The following is a 24,817-nucleotide window of genomic DNA, read 5'->3' as shown; positions in this document are numbered from 1 at the left end:
GTACACCCACAAGAGATAACAATAGCAGTCGCTGCATTCCCACATGGGAGTCACTTGTAGCTTCCTAGTGTGAATGCAGGGTAAAGTACACATAATATTATTTACTATTAATATTACTAATTATCCCAGCTCATTCACAACACTCCAAGACAAGTAGGTGCCCTACAAATTATTCTGTCAAATCTCAGCTCCACTGCAAATTAAGTGTGTGTCATAGCAGTTCTGCAGGTACCTGAAGGTCTTTCATGTCCTTCTCCAGCCGTAGTCTCTCAGAGGTCTCGGACTCGAGCAGCTGAGAGGCAGACTCGCCTGTGTTCCTTTCATCAGCTAGCTCTGATGACAGCTCTGTGATCTAAAACACACACAGCAATGCAGGCGCTTACTATCATTCAGTGGCCCTGCTTTAAATGAACTCAGATTGTAGTGAATCAGTTCATTGCTGCACCTTAAAATCATGCCTTAGATATGTGACACAAAGCTGTTAGTGTTTTAGCTATGTCATGGGAGGTGGTCAGAGCTGGTGTGCTTTTGTGTGTGTGTGTGTGTGTGTGATCCTGTAATTTTCTAAAAATAATCTGAAACTTCACATTCTGACCTGGGGCTGCATAATTAATCATGTTTTAATCATAATCATGGCTTCTTCAATTAAACATCAATCACAGCAATACAGCTAAGCTTAGATATTGTATTATTTTTTTTGTCTTGTGCATTAAATCATGAAAATTATTATTATTATTATAAATATATAAAGAACAATATAAATATTATATATGTAATAACTATAATAACATTTTATTATTATTGCGAAAATGCTTTTATTAGCATCTTAGCGGTTGCCCTATTCTGGCCATTGTTCTGACTCTGGTACAAGCAGTGAAATGTGTGTGAACTTCACCCTGCTCTCCAAACGATCAGTGTTGAGTCGCAACTCATTTCTCTCCTTCTCCACTTTCTCCACCTTCAGCTTCAGCTGCTGAATCTCCTCCTGAGAAAAAATCAGGCAAACAGAAGGAGGCAGTCAGAGTGAAAACATACAGACAGGAAGCTCACAGTCAACACACAATCAACAATCATCAGTAAAGACACTCAACTGATGGACAGTTTAAAAGAAAGGATGGTCAGTCAGAGAGACAATCCATTTAGAAGCATATATAAAGAAACCCCTCTCTGCTCTCTTTCCTTCAGCCTCTTCTTCTCTCACTCGAATGCTGAAGGTGATCAGGTGTGGCTCTGTGTACTGTCTGGGTAAAAGAGTTAGCAGCACCATTTCTGTTTTTGTTAAACCAGGCTGCCCTGAGCTAGAGTCAGCACTCGGATCTCTCTCTCTCTGAGCGGCACGCCTCACTACCTGAGCACAACATTCAGCAAGACGCAGCCAAGTGGACGTGCCACGCGTAAACACGTATACACCTGCTGACTTGTAGGCTCACTGCAGTGTCCCACAAGAAGAGCAGATGCATTTGATCCAAGCAACATCTCTGTGCCACTACACATCCTAAAAGATCCAGCATTCTGAAAGTACACAGGTAATGTATTCACACACATTCTTCTACAAACAGTCTCACCGAGCCAAAAATGCACAGGCAGGAATCAAAGGGGCCAAGTGCTTTGGCTGAGACTAAATGAATTCTGAGAGGCTGGAATTCAGGAGGGACTACGACAGGGAAGAGCAACTAAGAGGAGCCATCCACATGGGCTTCAAGTGCAGGTCTGCCACTGTCAAATGCCAAAACCCAGACATGGCACAACAATTTAGTGCTTTTGAAGTGTCTGCAGAGGACTCCATTCAGAAGGTGGATCCTGAGAGATGGAGGCATACATAAGCAGAGAGAAAGAAACAGACACAAAACAGAGCGAACAAATGCAAACTCATGGAGAGAAAAAGATAAAGAGATACAAATGATATTTGGTAGTTTCTCAGCTGTGTATGAAGCATTTCCGATTTCTCATTTGGGACAGTTTAAACAGATGGATAGCACCAATCATTTCAAACGGTGGAAAACAATGAAGAAAAATATATTGGTTATAAAACATAAAATAGCTCACAAATAAAAACTGGACACAAAAAATTTCATCTGCAGACTATTTATCATTTGATATGGAGCTACAGCATAGGCTGTAAGTAGGTAATTTCACCATCGTGCATAATCTTTGATAATTAGTGCTTTGTTGAAGGGCCTGATTTTTCATGTATCTTTGGAAATGACAATAGTTTCACTAGTCATCACAATTTAGTGAGCAAGGTCCACACTTTGTCTGATTCATCGTACAGGTTTTACTGTTCCATTTGGGACAGGGCTTTGCTGAGAGTGGTACTTATAGTAAGCGTGAGAAGAAGACAAAGAGAGCCTGCACTGGGTTGGGGGGTGGCTGATAAATAAGCAGGCACATACGTCTTTGCCACGGATCTGCTCCTCGCTGAGCTGCACTTGGATGAGAGGCCGCACGGTGGTGAAGAGCTTCCACCAGGGCCAATCCTTCACGCCACGGTTCTTTTTGATGTTCTTCTGGATGCAGCGGATGGCCAGGTCTTGGATCTGCAAGACAGTAGCACATTGGTTAGAGCACAGACAACATTCAAAAACACTGAACATTCAACTGATATATCCTTACAGTAGTAGGTAGAACACCAGCATTTTTAAAATAATGCTCCTATTTTGGTATTTTATGAATTTTTAAACACATCATACAGTAAAAAGGGGCACATGTGGAACACTCAAATCAGCAGGTCCAACTACGAGGGTGAGTCAAATGCAAACCTTGTACAACATACACTATATGGCCAAAAGTATGCGGACACCTGACCATCACACCCATATGTGGGCCTTCCCCAAACTGTTGCCGCAAAGTTGGAAGCACACAATTGTCTAGGATGTCTTTGTATGCTGTAGCATTAAGAATTCCCCTTTAGTGGAACTAAGGGGCCCAAACCTGTTCCAGCATGACAATGCCCCTGTGCACAAAGCAAGTTCTATGAAGACATGGTGTGCCAAGGTTGGCGTGGAAGCCCTGACCTCAATCCCAATGAACATCTTTGGGGTGAACAGGAATGCCGACTGAGCCCTAGGGTTCCTTGACTGACATCAATTCCTGACCTCACTAATGTTCTCATGGCTGAATGAGCACAAATCCCCATAGCCACACTCCAAAATCTAGTGGAAAGCCTTCTGAGAAGAGTGGAGATTATTATAACAGTAAAGGGGGACTAGATCTGGAATGGGATGTTCAAAGAGCATATGCTTATTAGAATTGAACTGAATTTTTCTAGATGAATCCAGAGACCTGTTAAGTGCTGAAACACTTGCACTGAGCAAAACGGAGATAATGTGTTTGCATTAAACAATGAAAAAGAAAAGAATTAAGGTTTTCATCAGACTCATTCTCATACACAGAACATACATAGAAAAAGAACTGCCTAAAAAACGAACAGTAGTTCGTTTTATAGTGATTTATATAGACGTTTTTCTAGAACAATATGAAACACAACTTTTCTATAGTGTTTTAATTTAGTTGGTCTCTTCTTCATTTTTTTGTCATTATATAGAGTTCTGGCTAGGAATGAGGAAAGAGCAGCAGCTCTGTCCAGCTCCAGCGCAGCAGCAACAGGAAGATAACAGGCGAGTAAAGGAAGGTTCAAATCTCTGGGCTCGGGACCTGTGGAAATTCCACGCTATAGAAAAGCCTCTCTCCTTGCTGAGAGTTCCTCATCGCTGGACTATGAAGCAGATCCAAAGCCCTTGTGTATAATTAAATTGCACATCAATGCTACTCGGCAGCTAATTTAAACTGCAATAAGGTTTCCTGGCTGCTGAAACATGCGTATCTTCAATAAGAGCAGATTATATGGAAATCCAATTAGAGTGGCAAAATTCAGCCCATAGTTGTGAAAGCTGGTAATGGCCTTCAGGTAATCTGCCACACAGCAAGAGTCTTAACACGCAACAAAATTGTATCTGTTCCCTCTCAAACAGCCCTGCACACAAGGGCCTGAGCTCGACTGAACTCTAACGTGAAGCAGCAGGTGGCTTTTATTTGAATACACACTTCGGACAGGCACCTACATATACATTAGATTTCACAATCACATTTTTGTAACAACAGACACTATGAATTCGATGTGTTTCTGTCAGCTGGGTTGAGACAAATAAACTGTCTACCTGAATGCAAGGATCTGGACATGGGAATAAATTGGCTGTCATTAGGTTCTGTTGTTTCAAGTTCTGCTCGACAATATTTCTTCCTGTATGAAATAAGGCGATGAAAAGGAGGCTCCAGAAAGGCCACACAGATGAGTGAAGTAATGTGGAGACAATTTACAGATTTACAGTTAACTATCCTAAATTCTAAAAAGGATTTGAAATGATTTATTCAATGAATGCATTTTATCATTTCTTTTCTTTCTACACAAGAGAAAACCTTGTTAGGAAAGTTTTTCATCATTCCCATTTAGATTTTTCAATCAGCACATAAAAAGTTGCATGACTCTCAGCTAAAATTTCACTGTAATGATAGGTCTATCAGAGCTATTATCGCTCCACCACTAAAAGAGAGGGAGACCATGTTCTTTTGGAAACATCTCTATTCCAAGAGCCGCAATTCAGGCTTCAGGAGCTCTCAAACAGGAAAGAGCACAAGAAAATTAAATGGAATTTGTGGCAATTTTCTGTTTTTTTTTTTTGTTTTTTTTTTCCCCCCAGCGGTGAAGCAAGACTACTTCCATTTAACAGTCTCGTACAGAGTTAATGAAAAACTATCTCTTCCAGTTCTTGTGCAGCGTTCCTCATCCTGCCTACATCCAAATGAACACTGTTTAATTAGCTGAAGACTGCAAATAAACTTCACACCACAGCCTGGCTTTTCACACACTTCCTTTTCTGAAAAAGCCTTGTGAAGCAAATCTGTTCTATCTGTAGGTTTTGGGGGTAAAACAGCAGGTCAATTTCAGTGTACTCCTGCTCTCCAATAAATGTCACAACCTAGGATGGATTTAACCCAGAAACTTAAACTACAGTATGCCTCCTTTACACAAAAGTGGATTGAAAAAGCAATGATATTGTGTAAACCTTTTACAGATGCACCTACGAAAAACATCAGCAAAAATGTTCAGACAGACAAACAGCTCTATTAAACCACAGGGATGATGTTCCAGGTAAACTCCATAGGAAAGTGCAGCACCAGCCTGAACCATCAACAAGATTAGCTATAATGTCCTGCCCCATTACTCACTGTACCCAGGATAAAATGTTTTTAATTTGTAGTTGCTCAGCAAACAAGTTGGTATAACAACCAGAAAAATGAAGAAAAAAATACCTCTCCTGATTGACATTTGCAAAATAAAAGTTTTCATTTGGTATGCAGGCAACATTTAAACTCATGCTTTGCTACTGCACAGTAATGATGTGTAGATCAGTGGAAGCAATGTCATTAATAGAAATATTAATGAAAAACCACTTTTTCAAAGTTTTAACAGAGCCTACATACCAAATAAAAAATTTGTTTTGTTGAAGTCTGTGTATAGCATTGTGCTACTCACTTCAGACGAGCTGTTATCTGGCTTATTGTAGAACGAGTTTTACAAAGCAGATTAAATTTTGAGGTCTTTTCAGAATTAGGAACACGCAGGTATGTGAAAATACTGATGAAACTACCACACCACAAAGCCGTAATATAATTCACCAGCGGTAAGTAAACAGTCACTTGACAGTTAAATGTACTGAGAGAAAATAAATACACAGAATCACATATCTTTTATGTGTGATGTAAGAACAGAACACCTCAAAGTGACTGTTACTTATAGTGGGAGAGTTATATGACAGCTTTGTGCTATTTTCTCAGAATGACAGACTGAGAAAGAGAATGGGAGTAAGAAAGAAAGAAGATGAGAGAAAGCAAGTGTGTGAGAATATGTCTTCATATTCAAAGGGCCAATTCACATCATAAATATTTCTGAAACATTTTAGTCAACCAAATAACTCACTTCCCATTGTTCATTTAGGTCTCCATTTTAACCATTTCGATAAACGCTATTTCCGTGAGGGAAAACATGACTCCATCCTTTCTGCCTTAGTATTAGACTACTATTTTTCATTTACAAACATGTCTCCACAGAAATACATTCATATCGATTTTAGAGCGAAACAGAGAGAGTGAACAGAGGTATAAATTTACACAGGGTACTGGAGTGAGGGTGGGGGTCACGAGCAAGCCAGGATTCGAGAGGACACGAGCAAGCTGGGATCGATCCAGCCACGATGGAGGGCTGAGTGAGAGGCAGCGCGTCCCTGAAGACAGTTAGATTGAATGTTATCTGCCAGCTGAGGGCACAGCCAGTGGGATTTATTATGGGTTGCTCTGATGAAATCCTGATGTAGTCCTGATGGGTAAATCCTACAGCAGATGGACGTGCACTCACCATGGAGAGCTCTCACTTCAAAAGCAGCCCAATGAACAAAATCTAATGCAGTCATGCTGTCTCATCTTGATTGATTTATTTTTATTGCAATGAGATGTTTAATAGGTCACGCTTATATGAAAGAATTAAAAAGATCTATCGGCACTCACCTTCCTCTTTTTGAAGGCTTGCCGGGCGAGGTAGCCCCTGCAGGTGGCCTGGAAGAGAGTGATGTTGCGCCTGGTCTGCAGATCCCTCTGTTCCTCCAGCTTAGCCAGAACGCCTGCCCTGAAGAACACCTGCACACAGAGCACATCTGTCATTTCCACAGCTTGGAAAACAAACGCTGCCATTTGACTCCCTTGACTACTTTATGTTTATAGTCACTTTCTCTAAAGCATGTCAGCGGCAACAAGCGTCTCTCTCATTTTGCACATGTTCTATTTGTATGAAATAAAAAAAATATACTTCAACATAACATGCAAATCAAGAGCACTGATGGATACAGATAGTGGCTGAATAGTGGATGAAAATCTGTGTTGTTTTTTTTTTTCATCGCTTCTGCACAAAAAAAATATGTGCAGGGAAGACTCTGAGGTTCTCGTATCAAGCTCTGACTATACTCCATTTCCTTTATAACTGTCCACCCTGTGATGCAGGTGTTAAACTGAGGTGGATCAACATGAGTGTGGAAAAAACAATCAGATATTTTCTGATACAATACACACAGCAAACCCTGCAGATTCTAATTGCTTTAACATATTGACAGCATTAAAGGCAGAGTTAGAGCCATGGGGCTGTTTACTGCCCTGGATGTACAAAGAATTTAACAGCCAGTACACTGAGTGTCGACTGATTAAATTACTCCACATCAGTAATGATGGCAGCAAACGTCTCTTGATTGAGCTTTTATCTGCAGTCGTGCCACAGCGCAAGTTTTTCACTACAGATCAAAACTAGGCAGCATTTCTGTGCCACGTGTTGCAGCAGCAGCATCCTGTAGATGAGTGGTGGGTTACAGAATAACACCATATGATCTTCCAAGACTTCATAATTCATTTACTAGAACACCCCCTTTACACAACTATTTTTAAATCACACCATCGCAGCACATTTTTAGGACACGCTAGTTAGCTGGAACGGTGCGTGTTGACACCCATGATGAAGAATGCTGATGAAACCACTGAGCAACACCAAGGGGTGCCATCTGGGTCAGCAAGCAGTTCTGAATCCTTCACCCACTAAGTTGCATGGCTGCTCCAGTACTGACAGCTGAAGGTCAGCATGGTTATCTGAGCACAACGGCTTTGTCAGACGGGTAATGAAGCTCTTCTCATCATAATTTCAGAAAAAATAACATGAGATGGGGAAAAAACTCAAAAGAGAGCATTTTGACTTGTGGTGGTGGGAGAAGAAATCCCAGTGAATGCTCATATATCAGAAGGTTAGACCCAAGCAGCTACACTCTCAGCTACAGTCCTGTTGGGCTAAACAATGTCAACACCCACACAATGATTCCCACACAGTGATTGCGCATAATAATCTGATGTTCACTAATCTCCATTAATTCATTCATGCTGATGCCCTCAAGCTGTTTTTCACGCTTGGCCCAAATACTGAAGTCTGTACCCATTATTGATTGATTCTGGGCTAGTTTGTGGGAGGGCATTATCTTTACAGACAAACCTCACTTCTGCTGTGTTTGAACTTTTTTGCAAAATTAGATAATAGGTACATCTCTTTATTGTTCTTATTAAACCGCAAACTGATGAACGACATTTCATCAGGCGGCAGCAGTTTTGTTCTTTTGCTTTGAAGAGCAAATATGATATTAACTTTAACGTAGCTTTTAATCCAGTTGTGCATAGAAAGGACAATTTCACACTTCAAACCTTTTTTTTTTTTTTAACCACTTACTGTGAGCGCACATGCCACAAGAAGCTTGGACTAATCAGTTCAGTATGACAAGCTCCCACACTGACTTTCTGGTTCATAAAAAATACCAATTCTGGAGCAGGAACTTACAAGGATCCTAGGACTATGGTGCATGAACTAAAAACCATCCTTGAGTCCTCTGGTGGAAATGCACTTTATAAGTTCCTGTAGCTCCTGTATTTATAAAGCAATTTATTTATTTAATTTTTTTTTGGATTTTCCCGATTCGCCAATTCAGTCACTTCTCCCCAACTTGGCCAATTCTCACCCACCAACCAGCTCTCCCCATCATACAACAACTACCAATCAGGGAGGGTGAAGGTGAACATGTGCTTCCTCCAAAAAACATGAAGCCAGCTTTAAGAACAGCCGCTCATGCTGCATCACACTGATGCATAACACAACAGGAGGAAAGCACTATCTGCCCTCTTCCACATACATGAGCTCACAGATGCCCACAATTAGGTTGTGTGCCATCCCTCCAGAGAGCACGACCAATTTTGCTCCCTTGTCTCCCGGCCACGGATGGCTGTGCTATCATCATGGTTTGTGAACTAGTGATCTCCTGATGATGAGGTGAAGGTTATGTGTTGTGCCACTCTGTAGCTACTACTATTATGCAGACCTGAATTGTGGTCATATTGGTTACAATGTTATGCTTTTATACATGCATGTAAATTAACACCCACTTGTGGTCTGCATATTGTCCTAGAGATTCCCATTTCCCCCGACATTTAATCAGCCATTTATGAGCTTGCTGATATGCTAGCTTCCTCTCCTTGCTACTTTTTTTGATCTCACTGAGATGACTGGTGTTTGCTGTGGCTTACTGGCGTATAGAGCGCCCTAAATGCAGAGCTACCATCCACCAGTATCTTTCAGGAAAGGGCACAAATTCAACTTTAATTGCACAAAGCATGGAGGACAACTGAGTGCAGCAGGACCTTCCAGGCCCTAGCCAAAGTCATGACTGCTCATTGAGAGAAGCAAATGTCTCTTAATTGTTTTTCGCGCTCCAAGGCTCCAGCAAATGATGGTTACAAAAGTGGCAGTCTCATCACCTCTGCAGAATCAATGAATGGCCGAACAGGAACAACCTCTTGGCCCATATCCCTATTGGCTGCTGCACTGTTTTCTCCAGCTGTGAGTGGGGTGGCAGCATGGATTAGAGGCAGTATGTCTGAGTGGCGTAGAGGGAAACCAAATGATTTGGTAATCTAAATGGAAATCATACCATCTGTTCAGAACTGATCCCTGCCCTGATTCGGTATGCTACATGCTTATTCTGTGCACTGATCCATAATAGAGGATTGTTGAATACACATGAGCGCATCTCACCTGAAGGTTAAGGTTATTAATGGATAAGAGACTTAAAAGTATGAAATTAAACGAAGCCTGTGATCAGAGTGAAAATGTGTCGCTATTTACCCTGCTCAAACCCATGTGATAACTGCTTTTCTCCAGCTCCAGAAACTCCAGCAGCTCTTCCACAGCCTGAAACACAAACACGCACATTCAGACAGGTACAGAAAGTCAATAAACAGTGCACCTCAGTATGTCATAGCTCTGCATTGCTCCATGTGTTGGCATGGGCCCTATATGTTTATTTCCATCCACTTTGATTAAAAACTGCCTCACTACCCTGACTCTCCTCTTGTGCATCAGCATTCAAGTGTAGCTGAAGTGCGTACTTCACTCAGCTCAGATGGTGTTTCTCTAGTGGTATTCTCAAGTCACTGTCTCTTCACATGCCTTTACCAAGCCAGTAAGAAATGCACTTTTACAGATTACTTTAAAGTGGGTTCCAATATGAAACTCTCATTCAGAGCAACAGCACATTTTTACTGATCACACAGAGATCTGGGTGTTGTGGCCAATCTATAATCTTTATATGTTATCTGCTTGGTTAGACAACACAATTTTTTTATGAACACAATATCACATTTACAATACAACAATAACACATTTAAATATGTATAGAGCAACTAAATAGCAAGTAAACTACATTCAAAAAACAAGGACAATTAGCTGCTATAACTGCTGCACATGTTTTATAAAAACCGTCCTATTTTCCATATATATTTCTCAGAGACACAGAGACACAGTCCCACATGGTGTCCCATGTGGGACATCTCAGAGGTTTTTGAAGAAGTCTTTCGAATATTTCAATTCAGCCAGAGAAGCTCAGAGCAGCTGTGTTGAAGAAATACTCCAGTGTTTTTTAATCTTGCCTCTGTAGTGTATCTGGATGTGCTATTAACACAGAGAATAAGTGAATAATTTCTACTAAGAAAGAAATGGAAAAAGTGCAGCTAATGAAATCCATCAACAAGAATGTTTAAAACACACAATGATACAAAACAAATTCAAAGCTACAACTGTTACAGCATAATAAAAGTTCTTCTGATGCGACAGATACAGTATAAACACCAACAAGAGAGGAATACAGTACTAATTAATACCAGCTACTTAATGCTTTTACTGAGGATTAACCTGCAGAGCCATAATTTTATTCCCTCTGAAAAAGTAGTCCCATCTCTCAAATGATGAATTACACAGATTTAAACTTTAATTTACAAATAACTTAAATGTAAAAATGTCAAAAAGTAATCTATAACTGCATCAAGCAAATGCTCTTACACTTCCATTATAAGAGAGTTGTGAGTATAAACAGGTTTCCATTCCTTTCTCAGTGTAGGCAAACATGCTGAAATTCTTGTTAGTGATAATTTTGCATACACTACAGACAAGGCAGACATAAATTAGTTTGAAAACTGCTGGAGTATTCCTTTAAAGTTGGCTGACTGAGAAATTCCCTTATAGACAGTACTGCCTTTTTCCTGTCCAAATATCTCTTGCATAGGTTTAAGGTCTTTTTAAATGCTGTTGAAAATCCAATTTTATGTGGAAAATTAAAGAAGGGAAGTGCATCTAAACTCCCATTATGCCTCTGTTGCATATACTGTAGAAAACAGCAATGTACTTAGTTTTACAGTTCACAGTGTTCTTCATAACATACAATAACCATCCTAATTTCGGCCCTGAAGTTTTCTATTTCCCTGAGGTGAGTTCAGCTAGGAGGACGCGATGGTTCTCATAAAGGTTTCACTGAGGTCTTTGATTAAAGTTGTTTTATTGTACTGTTGCTGAGACAGCAGAGACAGAAAGAAGAACAATGAGCAGAGCTGGCCATTACTCAGCTCAGGGCCCCCAGCGTTGTCATAATCAATTACACAGTAGGGCAGCTAATGGAGGAAAAGCAGAGAGGAGAACACACACACACACACACACACACACACACACACAAAGTGACTCACCCTTTTCTCATCTGTCACAATATAGTTGCGTCCGTGCTTTTTAGTCAGGTGGGGTGCTAGTACGTCAAAGCGCCGGCGGAACTCGGAGAACACCATGTGATCGGGGTAACCTTGAAGAGAGAGGAGAGCCAGAGGCTGAGCTGATTGTGTGAGGTTTATGAGTTTTATGAGAGAGTTCCCAGTGCCAGATCAACACAAGGACAAGGCCAATGTACAAGGTATATTTCATGGGCAAATCTCCACAGATTTCTGCTGATTCTAATATCAGCTTTGGAAACAAGCAGTTTTACAATGACACACTTTGCTGATTTTGCTGCAGAATTTATAGAAATGATATTTATCAAAACAAATTAAATCCACAGATGATCTTGAATACAGGCTCACTTTACTGCTTACAGCATCAATCTATCTTTAAAGAGCAGCTTCAGCTAATTTCATGAAGAATGTAACAAAATCATAATCTTAAGATGTATTACCGCTTATTTTGATTATTTCTGACATTAAACAAAAGTAGTGTTCTGAGACTAGTGCACTTTACAGAAAAAAGTTAGAATCTGGCCTTAGATGACCGTGAAATCAGCTCGCCCTTGGGTCATGGGGATATTTTATTTCCACACTGTCAAAACTGCCACAACCACTTTCGTCAATCCCACACCAGTAAGAAAACACTGAAAATCAAATCTCATAATTGGGAGGATTATCAGTACGCTATAAGTGAGAAACCAGACAAGTAAGTGTGGAAAGTGTCAAGTATTTGAAAATGACCAAAATGCACATTTTATATAGCATCTACTGGCACAGAGACATTTGTCCAGGCGGATTTGTATCATCCCACTCTCCTGTCCTACCTTGGCGATATATGCGCAGAGCATCGAGCAGTTTGGAGCCTCGGAGCTGAGCACGCAGCAGCACCACGTCTAGCTGCATGAGCCCTGTGTCACTGCTTTCTCCGTGAACACGTAGCTCTCCACTCTGGGCCTCCGCTTTGGGCAGCAGGCAGTGCACAAAATGCACCCTGGAACGCCTCACAGTGTCTATAAGAGCATCCTGGCAGAGCAAACACGAACGCAGTTCATACAATAGATTTCTCGCCACCTTCGTTTTCTGACAGGTTGTCTTACAATACAGTTAAATATTTCTGACTAAAATCTAAACATTCTTCAAAAATTTGTACAGACCACTTGCAGCTTGATCTGGATGCAAAGGGACTTCTTTTTGACAGCAGCCATGCCGGTGGTGAAAGTCTTCCTCATGCTTGTGGCGCGACGCAGGGCCAGCTGAGAGCCTCCTTCAAGGCCGGCAATGGAGCCCGACAGCACTGTGGCTCCTCCTGAACGCCCCATGAACAGCCCACTGATGTTCTTCCTGAGTAGCAAAAGCAACAACAGAAAAAGACAAAAAGGTTAATGTCATGTTTGACAAATTAAACAGTGAGACACAGAAAACTCTTTAGCCAAGTACACATTGGCCAACAAGAACACAGTCCTCTGTAATATAGTAACATTGCTCAGCGACAGGTGAGTGTTAAAAGAAATAGTTTTCCATTTACTAGTTCACTTTTAGTGAGCCTTCTGGTGCTCATTCAACCTCTCAGAGTAATAATCAGTTTCAATCAAGTCAAGTGACAAATTCTGAGGTGCAAGAATTTATCTACCTCTAAAACAAAGTGCATTAGATACTAAACTATGATGAAAGACTTCTCAGGATAAAGGCATACATTAAAATGGACACTGGGTTTATGGTAGATTCAAATAAAGATGTTTCATTTATTTTCTGCTGGTCACTGGGAAGTGTGTCTTACTTCTGCGAGTCCTGCAGCAGAGTGGCAGCATTCTGGGAGGCTGGGTTCTGCTTGGCGTGGCACAACCAGCCCAGAACATCATATTCCACCCAGTCTGTGCCATGACTATGACCCAACAGGAAGTGATGCTTTTTCTCACTCTTCAGCAGCAGGTTAGGGCCTGGGTGAGAAGAAAATGTGGATTTGAAAAATTGTGTAAGCACAATCCCATCTCCTGCATCTGTAATGGATTCTGGAGGAACTGTGCTGCTTATATTGAGGGAGATGATGCATGTGAGATGATGCTGACCTTTGACCTCTCCCTCCGTGGGGCCATAGTAGCTGAAAAGGCGCTCCAGCAGAGTTTCCTCAGAGCCCCCGGGCTGCAGAGCCTCTTCCTCCATCAGCCACAGCAATCCACGTGCCTCATCAGTCCTCGCCAGCGTCCTCACCTGACACACACACACACACACACACACACACACAAGAAGATGCACACAAACACACAGTTCAGGGTTCAGAAACACGGCACGGCTGAGCACTCTTTGTGAAGCAGAGGGGGGGTGGGAGCATGAGCCACAAAAGCCTAATCATCTTAATGCCACACAAGCAAAAGACGAGCCATTAGCCAGAGATTCCTCATTAAAAGCCTCGCATTAAAGAAAAGCTCCAGGGCAGTCAGGCAGGCAATTTTAAACTTTGCACTCTGGCTGTCCACTTAAGCAATTAAAGCCAGTAATGGCTTGCCATAATTTTTTTTTTGGTCTTATCGCTTGTGGTTGACTCCAGTGGTGGGAACCAGAGCAAAATTTTATTTGTTGATTTCAAAAGACTTCAGGGGAATGTATAAAAAGCATTTCAGTGGACCATTTCTTTACTTTTTTTTTTTTTTGTGTGTGTGTCTAGTAGGACTGAACAACTTCCACTAATCGAATAAATGGAAAATTTTCCATAATTTTTTAAAATGCTTACTGTGAGATTACTTAACATTGGGGAAGACTGTTACAGCCATCCAATTCAGTAAGGGCGCTCATATCAAAATAAGATATAAAGTCCACAATATAAGCTATGTTGCATACAAGCCAACATAATGTATGTCTCAGTTTAAAAATAAAAATAAAAATACAAATCAAATAGGTTTCATAATATTTAAGGGAGAACAGATGCCACACTGTACTTTTTGACTAAATAAATCTGGACACCTGATGTAGAAAAACAGATCTTACTAATAAAATAATGGGATGCTTTTCGTTTTTTTTAGAAAAGATATTTAACCTGTGTATCAATTTCGTAATTAAACATAAAAACAAAGTGTGTGCTCCAAAGTCATTTGGGATTCTGCCTGTGTGTTGGATGGACATAAATAAAAAAATCTATCTATTTCTGATGGATTGTCTTAAATGGTGGTACCAAAGCGTTACTGTTGGTAAATTAAAAAAAAAAGGTTCAAATGTTGATGTCAGTGGAAATGTTAATATTTCCTCATGATTTTATGACAGCTTTTTACCTTCCCTGGTTTTTGCAATACAATGAAATTGTAGCTGCTGCTAATGTTTGTTCTGTCAGTAGAAGGATAAATTTACAGGCTCATTGCTATTTGAAAGTGTTGAAAGTGCAACTGTAAATGCATTTTTATTTGAGTCCATATTCACATCTGTTTGTGGCTGTCTGTACAAGAGAAATGAGAAGATATGTGCGTGTGTTAGAGAGAGAGAAAACACACACACAGATACTCCACTGTCATCACTGTCATTATTACATCTGACACAGGAGGAAGCATAAACAAACCTACATTACACAATACAATCATTACAAAAATCACCGTAAATGAGATGGAGTTGGCATACACAAAGTGGAAAAAAACAAAACAAAGAGGTGCATCATGCAAGAGGCAGCTGCTGTGTTTGTACATCACACTGCTTCAGGATGGAGGGAGAAAGATCACCATGCTAACTGCTGGACAGACAAGGCACACTGGGAAGGAGGAGGTGCTTACCAGCGCTTGGGTTGAGGCCTGGTCTATAGCCGCTACAGATAAGGATGTACTGGGCTCTATGTCATCTAATGCAAGCTCTATATTTTCCTAAATGAGAACAGAGGGGTCATTAGTTCACTATGATTAGGACATGACTGATTTTGATTTTGCAGGTTTGTGAGTAGTTTCTTTTGTTACCCTGTGACCAATGACTAAACTATAACGCCTCACTGAACAGTATTAAAACAAGAAAGATGTTTTTGGAGAATGAGAGTCGATCTCATTCAACATTTATATCATCTTCAGTCTTCATCATCTCCTTAGTTTCTGATTTTGCTAAAACTGTCTCACTATTCGAAATGTTATCAAATCTCAAATTAAATATAAGTGACACAGTATTCTAGACATATATTAGTATGGACCTGATTTATGCCAGCAATTAAACTCATTTTTATCCTAGGATTTGTTTCATGTGGTCACAAGGCAAGTCAAATTGAAAATCAAGTAACAAAACTTTGTCAAAATAATAAATCATATAAATTAATTCTCAATCTACATAATTTGTCAGTCAATAAATTCCACATAATTTGATTATTAAAGACAGAATTAATCAATAAAGCACAGGGTTTAAATTTTATGATCTTAAAAGGGGGAGGGGGGCAACACTGACTATATGAGTATATCTCCATTGATGTACCTCTTTGTATCGCTCCAGCTCCTGCACAAATGTGCGCTCTTGGAACAGGGCCTGCAGGCGCTCCTGAGCATAGTTATGGCACAGCTCCTCAAAAGTGGCGCCGCGCTTAGCCAGCCGAGGGTTTTGAAAACCCGGAGTGTCCACAATTAGAAGAGAGCACAATGAGTGCTGACTTGACTTCAGTGCTCTGAAATACACACGCACACATAACACACGTTTTATCTTGCAATTCACTGCACATCTGTAAGATTACTGCTTTTTTTTTATGAATCACAGTGAGATCCATCTCTCAGTGAGATTTGCAAACTTCTGTTAAAAGGTTTTCATTATTTGCAGTTTACATAATCGTGTTTTGGGACAATAATTTATCCTTTAACCCTTTCATGAGTACTGAAGGCTGTTTTTAAGAAAAATATATGATATGATTCACCACTATATCACTTGAGACCATTACTGTAATTTTACACAAATCATTACCCTGACTTTTGTCGCTTTCTAGACAAATTGCCATTCTCAATTTAGCATGTCTCTAGTATAACCTTTCAACCTTTCTACACAAAATCCAAAATTTAAAAAAAATATTTTTGCGCCACACTCTAGTGAACGATTTAGCTTTTGTAAAAAAAATGTTTTTCCTAAACTGTGTAGATTTTGTGCATGTCTAGAATATTGATATATTTTGAGAAATTATATTTTCTATAATTTTGGCCATTAACATTAAATATTTTAGACCAAAATGTTTTTAAACACACCGGAAGATTTTTTAAAATTTCAGATATAATGCTTTTTACTCATGGTGATATTTAGAAAAAGTGAAATAATCTAATGACACACAATTTTAATAAAAAACATCTAAAATCTAATCTGGATATGTTTTTAAATAATTTATACATAAAATGATTAAAGTGTTAAAACTATCAGATTATACTTATAGATGTCTCAGCTTGCCTCTTTTCGTTATAAAATGAATAAAATTCACAAAACTAAAGCTGTGTTTTCTAAGGACTGCTAAAACATGTTTTCTCGCTTTGGAGATGCACACAAAGCGAAAGCTCTCAGCCACACTCCATTAAGTTCATCTGTGGGCGAGGGCTGCAGTGCTGTGCTGAGGATTGAGGAAATGAGCAGAGAAGGGGCTGACCGGTTGATGAGGGAGATGACGAGAGTAAAGAGTTCTGCGTAGAGCCCAGCAGCCATGGCCTCCAGACACTCCAGAGCCGTGATCTTTGTACCTGAATCATCAACACTGCATTAGCTTAGACCACAGCAAGCCAAATAAGCTTCAGAGCAAATGTCTTAAATGAAAATCTACTACGAAGCATTCTTATTTTATTAATACCACTAAAATTATAAGATTATTAACCTTCTTGTTATCGGCATTTTTGCCTATATTACTGAAGAATGTTCTTTCCTCAGAAAATTCATTTGTAAGTATATTTCTGCCTCAGTGAGCAAATCAAAACTTGATAGTGGACTCATGCATTTGGAGCCTATGTTGTATTTTTATTTATTTTATATATTTAGTGTGTCTGGACTGTCAGAACAAAGGTGTGTACCTGGGCTTTCTCCAGCGCCGATGTCATCCGGACCCTGGCGGAAGGAGGTGGATCTCTGCAGGGTTCCTTTTGGATGGTGTTTGAAGATTGACGAGGAAAGTTCTTCAAGGGTGCAGCCCAGGAGGTAGGCCGCCTTCTGGGCCCACTCATGACGTGCAAACTGTTTACGGCCAGCTGTCAGAAAAATGAACGTGTTGAGCTTATTCTGCTGGACAACTCAAGAGCTCAAGGCTAATGCCATTGCTGATACATTTTCTGTGATTAAACAACATTTTAGAATGATAGTCAAAAATTAAGAAAACAAATAATCAATAAAAAAATCAGACATCATTCCATTTAAGTTCAGTCACTCCACTGATCAGTGTCTTAGCAAATTAATGTTAGAGTGTTAACAAATGGAATAAACCAGCCAGTAACAGGCTGTAATAACAGATTTATTTAGAGAGGGTTTTAGCCAACCTCACCCTAATCACAGAAAATGCATCTGCTTTAAAAGAATGGCATTTGTCATACAAAATTATAAAAAAATGTTTGAGAATTTTAAATTACAAAGTCCACAGAGTAAAGTGTGTATAAAGCAGTACTAACAGATGGCAGAGGCACTAAAGCAGCACCCTAGCAGCTCATGCAGAAGACAAAAAACCTCTATCAGAGAAAACATGCTGAACACAAATAAGGCCAGACAACAGACAAGCTTTCTTTTTTGGATGGTAACAACAGAAAAGCACTGCAGAACTGAAAAGTCTACCGGGGGTGGGGGGTTGGGGGGGGTATCAGAGCAGTGGAGCTTAAAAAGACAACAAAGTTCTGATCCCGCGCGCCGCCTCCACCAAGCTTTAGCTTGGCTTTGAGACAGTCAGGGACGTGGCTACCAAGTGATAGAGAGGGAGACAAAAAGAGAGAGAGAATGAGCGAGAGAGAGTGAGAGATAGAGAGAGAGAGAGAAACCAACAGCGAGGCAAAGAAGAAAGAGGACGGGAGACAATAAAAATGCAAATGAAAATGTCTGGCAGCAGCGATAAAGGCGTTAAGAAATACCACTCAAACATGGAGTTAAAGAAAAGTTTGATTGAGGTTATGGGTTTTTTTCTTTACCTTCTTCAGTCTCTGCATTCAGTGGCATGCAACATGCAATTGGAAAAGGGGAGGTTAGAACACCAGCATTTTAACACACAAACACACATGGGGCCAAAATTATATCAAAATTGTCACTGATACCAATATCAAGTTTTAAAACAGACCCTGAGAACCAACACAACAGGAAAAAAATACAGTCAGCTCTCAAACACTTTTTTCTTTTTTTTTGGCAAAGCATCTCCAGAATTATTGGCACCCGTTGTAAAGGGTCATTAAAAAGTCTTTGTGGTGAATCAGCTTAATCTCACAGTGAAAATAAGCGTGAACTCTAACTGTTATGTGAAGTAAATATATTAAAAGATATAATATTAAAGAAAATACAACACAAATGACTGTATAAAACATGTGAATAATAATAACTGAGTATTTATAACTGCATGTTTTGTGGCTGATCAAAATTCACGACTGTGTTTTTCCTATGTAACTTTCAAAGAGACATAATTAGTGGGTTATCGCTGTGATTTCCATCAAGGCCAAGAAGTCTGTGGAACCTTATTAGCAGCCACAGGCACTGTGGAAATGTGTGGGTGTGTTTTTGTGTGTGTTGCACCTGTTCTGTCTGAAAGGTTACATTCAAGGCCCGCACACCAAACACAGTCTGCTGCCTCATTTCATTCAACAGTGTGAAAAAAAAAAAAAAAAATTATGGCCAATAGTACCTACTACTCAACATTTTCACACTATCTAAAATTTACACCAGACCTGTAGCTGAAATGCTGGTTTAATTGGCTGCCTATCTGCTGCGCTGATGCAAGTCAGAACTGCATCTAAAAAAAGATTTCAAGATTGACTCCAAATCCCAAAATGCATCATCCAGTGTAGAACCCTACAAATGTGTTAAAAAAAGAAAAGTTGATGGAGCACGAAGACAAGAGTCTCAAGGGGATGAAAGTCTAAGGCCATGTAGATAGGAGATAATCCTGGGTGAGTTCTTCTTAAATCAAAGAAGCTGACGTTTTGTTAGCCACTCTTCTTCTTAAAGTGCCCTATTCTAATTTTAGAGCCTAGGTTATTGATGTAAATCGATAAAATATTTAATAATATGTTTTTGTTTTTTGTTTTTTTTTTTTTAAATGAGCAGCCCTTCAAGGGCTCACAAACATGCTGATGTGGCTGAGGTGGACAGCCCTGGGTTAGAGGGACTCTTTAAAGAAGAGTAACACTGCCCTCTAATGGTTGTTCTCTGCCTTTTTTGTCTTTGTGAGGCTTAAATACTTTGCGTTCAGCATTCATCGAAACACGAGACCTGACACAATATTACAGGGCTGTTAATGTGGTTGAGACAGGCAAAGCCACATATGACTGTAATTATAAATCATGACACAATTTTTAACAGTAGAGCTTGTACTTTTTTGACAGCCAGTGCATAGGGGTGTGTGAAAATGTAAATGTAAATGTATACCAGATACACACTGTCTAAATCTAGCTCCATGATGGAGGAATAAATTACAGCTAACAGGAAATGTCTAAACACCTGGCTCTGAGTGTGTTATTTTTTTTTAATTTTTTTTTTTTTATCCAGGTGCCTTTTCACAAATTTATCTTTTAAAGTAACCCCATGTTCCTTGCAGTTGCTCAATCTACTGCAATATTAGAATTATTATGTACCAAGAATGTATTATTTGTATGTAGTGTTTCATGTGGGTGGGTTCAATATGACACATTACAATACAATTTGTAAACATTTCGACTTTATAAAACCAACTGCCTTTAAATAAAAAAAAAAAAAACTTTTTTTTTTTTTTTAATATTTAGTATAAAAAATTTTGAGATATCTGTGATACATCATAAAATGTATTGTGGCATAATTGATCACAATATCGATAATATATCATATTCCCCAGCCCTAGTGTTTAGACAAATTCTATTTTTAACAAATTGCAAATAAGGACACAAAATTCTATGGCACACAAAGTCAAAACATAGATAAATTTCTGTAATTTTTCCGATGCTTTAAAATCTGACCTTTTATAAAACAGGTAACAGTACATATATACATATACATACACACACACACATACAGAGAGAGAGAGAGAGAGAGAGAGAGTGAAAGTCTAAAGTTTCCTTAGACTTTGCATAACTTCCTTAGACATAGGTTATGCAATGTTTTTTTTTTTGTGCTCCAAAATCGGGCCATGCTCCAAAACAGGGTGGGTTCGATGACTACTTTTCCACTGACAACATCTGTAACATTTGGAATGACTACTCATCCATTTACAGGGACCTGTGATGTAAAATACTCATTTGATTGCCAATCTTCACACACTGAATCACACGAATTTCTCTCCAATCCTTAAAACGAATAAAATGCACTTGATTCCAGTTACTTGGTAAAAATGTACTTCTACAGAACTTGCATCACTGCCAACTCCTTTACACTCTGTATGTCTGGACTGTATACTGCTTCACTATATAACCCACATAGCGACACTCAGACAGACAAACTGTCAGATGCAATACAGTAAAACAAACAGTTGGGCCACACGCAGAGACAGAGCAATCTGATGATTATTATTAGTGCATCCATCCCAGCCTTCTGGCGAAGAAGCCATTACACAGAGCAATTTATCTCCATCAGGGTTAGAAAAACAGCGCACTAACATCTCTCTCACATGCCTACAGTCTTCTGCATCAGAGAACCTCTCCTCCATACGCTCCTCTCTGAACATTATGGATGTTTTTATTAACACAGACAGCATCTGCTTCTTCTAAACTCTATCTTATTAAACCAGGGTTCAGACTCTTGGGATCTGATTCTCACACAAAAATAGCTACGCTACAGCTCTCACTGTGTGTTTGTGTGTCTGTGTGTGCGCACATGTGTGCTGATTGGCTTAGAGCAAGGTGCACTGATATTGGTACTGTCAGTCGTTACAGGGCAAAACCAATGTTTGTGTTAGTTGGATAATATGTCTGAAGATGCACAGAAGTATCTGGACTGAATATGGATAAAAAATGAGGTCTTTATCTCACACTCTTTCTCTCACTCACACTCACACACACACACACTTGTACCTTTCGTGGCCCCAGCAGCTCCCAGGTGGTAGATGGCCCCCAGTATGAGCCAAAGAGCTTTCTGCTCATCAGCAGAGATACCGAGGACCTTCATAGCTGCCTGCAGCTTAGTGAACTGCTGTGCTGCCTTCTGCTTGTCATCAGACTACATACACACACACACACACATTAATAATCTAACACACCTACTAAATCTGATAATTAACTTGAAGTTAAATCAGGTAGCTTTAAGAAGTCCACATTGTAATGCTCCTTCAGTCTGTGCTAAAGGCTTTGGTAAAGCATCTTTAGATTAGTGTGATGTGTACTTTGACTTTGTGCAAGAGCTCTACCTTTGACTGAGGCATAATTCCAAAGGTGTTGTTCTCAGCAAAGTGGTTGAAATGTAGCTCGGTCCTGTGAAAAAAGTGCACAGGTGAACTTCACTCAAGGACAAAATTCATTTTTGGCTGATGTTTTTGCAGAAAACATGCTGAATGTTGAATTGCTTGGTAGAAAGATTATAGGAAATGTAATGTTAACTTTTCCTAGCTGCCAGAATTAATAATATCTGTAACTATGCCTTGTCTCAGGGTAAAGTGGTAACGTCAGGAATACACACATGCACACTCTTACCTGAGTGTGTTGTCTGCCCCAGCCATCACGTAATAAAAGACATTATAAGTGGACTCAGCCTCCGGCCTCTTGGCCACCCTCAGTTTCTCCAGCAACATCGTCTACACAGCCGTGCCAGAACAGATTTTTTTTTTTTTTACAGAGCAGAATTGGAGTACTACTGAAATTCAGACCAGCTGTGTGTACATTTTTATAAGACTCGCAAGTAAAATGGTACCTGGATGGAGGCGGAGGCCACCTGGCCAGTTTGGTCAAAGTCCAGAGAGACGATCTGGGAGAAGCGGCTTGCATTTGAATTCATGGAGGTTGTACAGTTCCCAAACGCCTCCAGGATAGTGTAGACTGCCTGCCATTTCTCCGCTATAAAGGAAAACACACACACAGCCACATTTACTCACAACACCAATTAGCTTGATCCTACGCCCTGATTGACCTATAAGAGGTGTTTCCAGGTGCAGCAGTGAGAAGTGAACATATGCAGATAGCATCTTCGCCTGTTTAAAGCTACATTATCAATGATTACAATGTAATCAGTGGATCATCAGGAGTGCTAACTGTCCCTTTGATAAGCAAGGCTAATTATCAGAGTTGGTCTGGTGTGCATCATCAGCAAAGCCTCTGTCCATCATTCACTTACTCAACATCATTTCACCACCAAACACCAACCTGTTACTTTTCTCAGTGAGTCTGCCACACAGTCCTAACACTCTACTGCCTTAACCAATTCAATCTCATACTATTTTTATACCCTGCCTAGCCATGTATGAGTTATTATCATTATTTTTTCATTAACATTCCCAGAATCTGGGGGGCACGGTGGCTTAGTGGTTAGCATGATATCCTCGCACCCACAGGGTTGGGGGTTTGATTCTCGCCCCCGCCTTGTGTGTGTGGAGTTTTAAAGTTCTCCCCGTGCTTGGGGGGGTTTCCTCCTCCAGTCTAAAGACATGCGCTGTGGGCTGACTGACATCTCTAAATTGTCTGCAGTGATTGAAAGGGTGTGTGAGTATCTGTGTGATTGTGCCCTGCGATGGGTTGGCACCCCATCCAGGGTGTCCCCCACCTTGTGCCCTGTGTCCCCTGGAATAGGCTTCAGGCTGTCTGTGACCCTGTGTATGGATGGATGGTTTTTCAGCATTTCTTACCTGAGAAGATTTTGCCGGTGCTGCCAGCGATGGAGAGCAGGTATTGCACCAGGTGCTGGCAGTTTGTGGTTTTGCCACTGCCACTTTTGCCAAGCAGAACGATGGACTGGTCCTGCCGCGTGGTCAGAAGGTTCCGGTAGGCCGACTGAGCCACAGCATAGATATGAGGTGCCGTATCTTCACGCCTGCAGCCTTTAAACATGTGCATCACCTGCAAAATTAGGGTTGGGGTGATGAGACAATTACACAGAAATTGAGACAGAATTACCCACAATTAAATAATGATATTTTTAATTTTTAGAGGCACAAGAATTTTACAGGGCTATATTCAGCTTGTATAGCTGATACAGCAACATATACTTGTTAGCTAGCTAATATAGTTTGTATAGCAAACAAAGTCTTAGTCACAATGGAGAAACTAAATTTGAAATAAATGTCCTTTAAAGTACAATTCCCTTAAAGAGGATTATTCATGTTGACAATAACAACTTACCACGTAAAACTGTTTTCTGGTCATAAATAAGACTTTATTTAAAACTGTCAGAGAAACCTAACAGTTTTGTCAGCTGTTATGAACTAAGGTTTCTTAGGGTGCTTTCACATATGAAGCATTTAGTCCGTTTCAACTGAACCCTGGTGCGATTTCACCCCATCAATCAAGTTCATTTAGGCAGGTGACAACACAGCAGTTACACTGCAATTGGACAACCAGTCCAAAACCATCTAATCAAGGTTGTCTCAGTTTGGATCCAATCTAACTCTAGTGCATTTTAATTGCAGTGAGAAAGCGATTCTGCCCTGAATCCACCCAACTTCAGGAAGTGAACCAAATGTGCCATGTATTTTGGGTTGTGTGCAGCATTTTTTTTTGTATTTCTAAGCTGCTAAACTGAGCCACAGGACACAAACTGAGCCAAAGGACAGAGCAGTGGCGCTGCAGAAATGTAATAAGTTCTAGATATTTAAACCGGCAAACATAAAGCTAAAATAAACATTGGATGCATACACAAAATGTCTAAATATTTTATTTATATAATTGTCTAGTAACTTTTTGAGCCCTGGCTCAGTGTTCTCCACTGTCCACAGTGTGGTCTGTGATGTCCTTAGATTGACAAGGGTGGACTTTTCCTTCTAAATAACAAGGCAAATGTTTCTGTGTAATTGAGGATCCTATATTACTTGAAGAAGAGATACTGCACTTCAATTGAGTTGGTAGTGTTACTTACAAGCTCACAATGGCAACTCATTGATTGT

At 40.0% G+C, this 24,817-nt stretch overlaps 1 protein-coding gene across 13 annotated transcripts in view; it reads right to left on the bottom strand.

Moving 5' to 3' along the window:
* The window catches only part of myo18ab (myosin XVIIIA b), a 95,646-nt gene that overhangs the window by 26,518 nt on the left and 44,311 nt on the right, over positions 1–24,817 (bottom strand). For all 13 annotated transcript variants that reach the window (XM_053239900.1, XM_053239899.1, XM_053239909.1 and 10 more), the window contains 19 exons: positions 23,564–23,774; positions 22,636–22,778; positions 22,419–22,519; positions 22,136–22,199; positions 21,804–21,948; positions 17,652–17,825; positions 17,237–17,327; positions 16,096–16,282; positions 15,420–15,506; positions 13,734–13,875; positions 13,445–13,604; positions 12,822–13,008; positions 12,492–12,690; positions 11,644–11,753; positions 9,755–9,820; positions 6,562–6,690; positions 2,394–2,537; positions 896–985; positions 233–352 (listed from right to left, as the gene is read on the bottom strand). In XM_053239900.1, the coding sequence (XP_053095875.1) occupies positions 233–352; positions 896–985; positions 2,394–2,537; positions 6,562–6,690; positions 9,755–9,820; positions 11,644–11,753; positions 12,492–12,690; positions 12,822–13,008; positions 13,445–13,604; positions 13,734–13,875; positions 15,420–15,506; positions 16,096–16,282; positions 17,237–17,327; positions 17,652–17,825; positions 21,804–21,948; positions 22,136–22,199; positions 22,419–22,519; positions 22,636–22,778; positions 23,564–23,774 (2,550 nt within the window). The remainder of the gene's footprint in view (positions 1–232; positions 353–895; positions 986–2,393; positions 2,538–6,561; positions 6,691–9,754; positions 9,821–11,643; positions 11,754–12,491; positions 12,691–12,821; positions 13,009–13,444; positions 13,605–13,733; positions 13,876–15,419; positions 15,507–16,095; positions 16,283–17,236; positions 17,328–17,651; positions 17,826–21,803; positions 21,949–22,135; positions 22,200–22,418; positions 22,520–22,635; positions 22,779–23,563; positions 23,775–24,817) is intronic.

Source organism: Pangasianodon hypophthalmus, chromosome 14 (genome assembly GCF_027358585.1).
Source record: "Pangasianodon hypophthalmus isolate fPanHyp1 chromosome 14, fPanHyp1.pri, whole genome shotgun sequence".
NCBI lineage: Eukaryota > Metazoa > Chordata > Actinopteri > Siluriformes > Pangasiidae > Pangasianodon > Pangasianodon hypophthalmus.
Note: the sequence above shows the minus strand (reverse complement) of the source record. Positions and strands in the feature narration are given on the sequence as shown.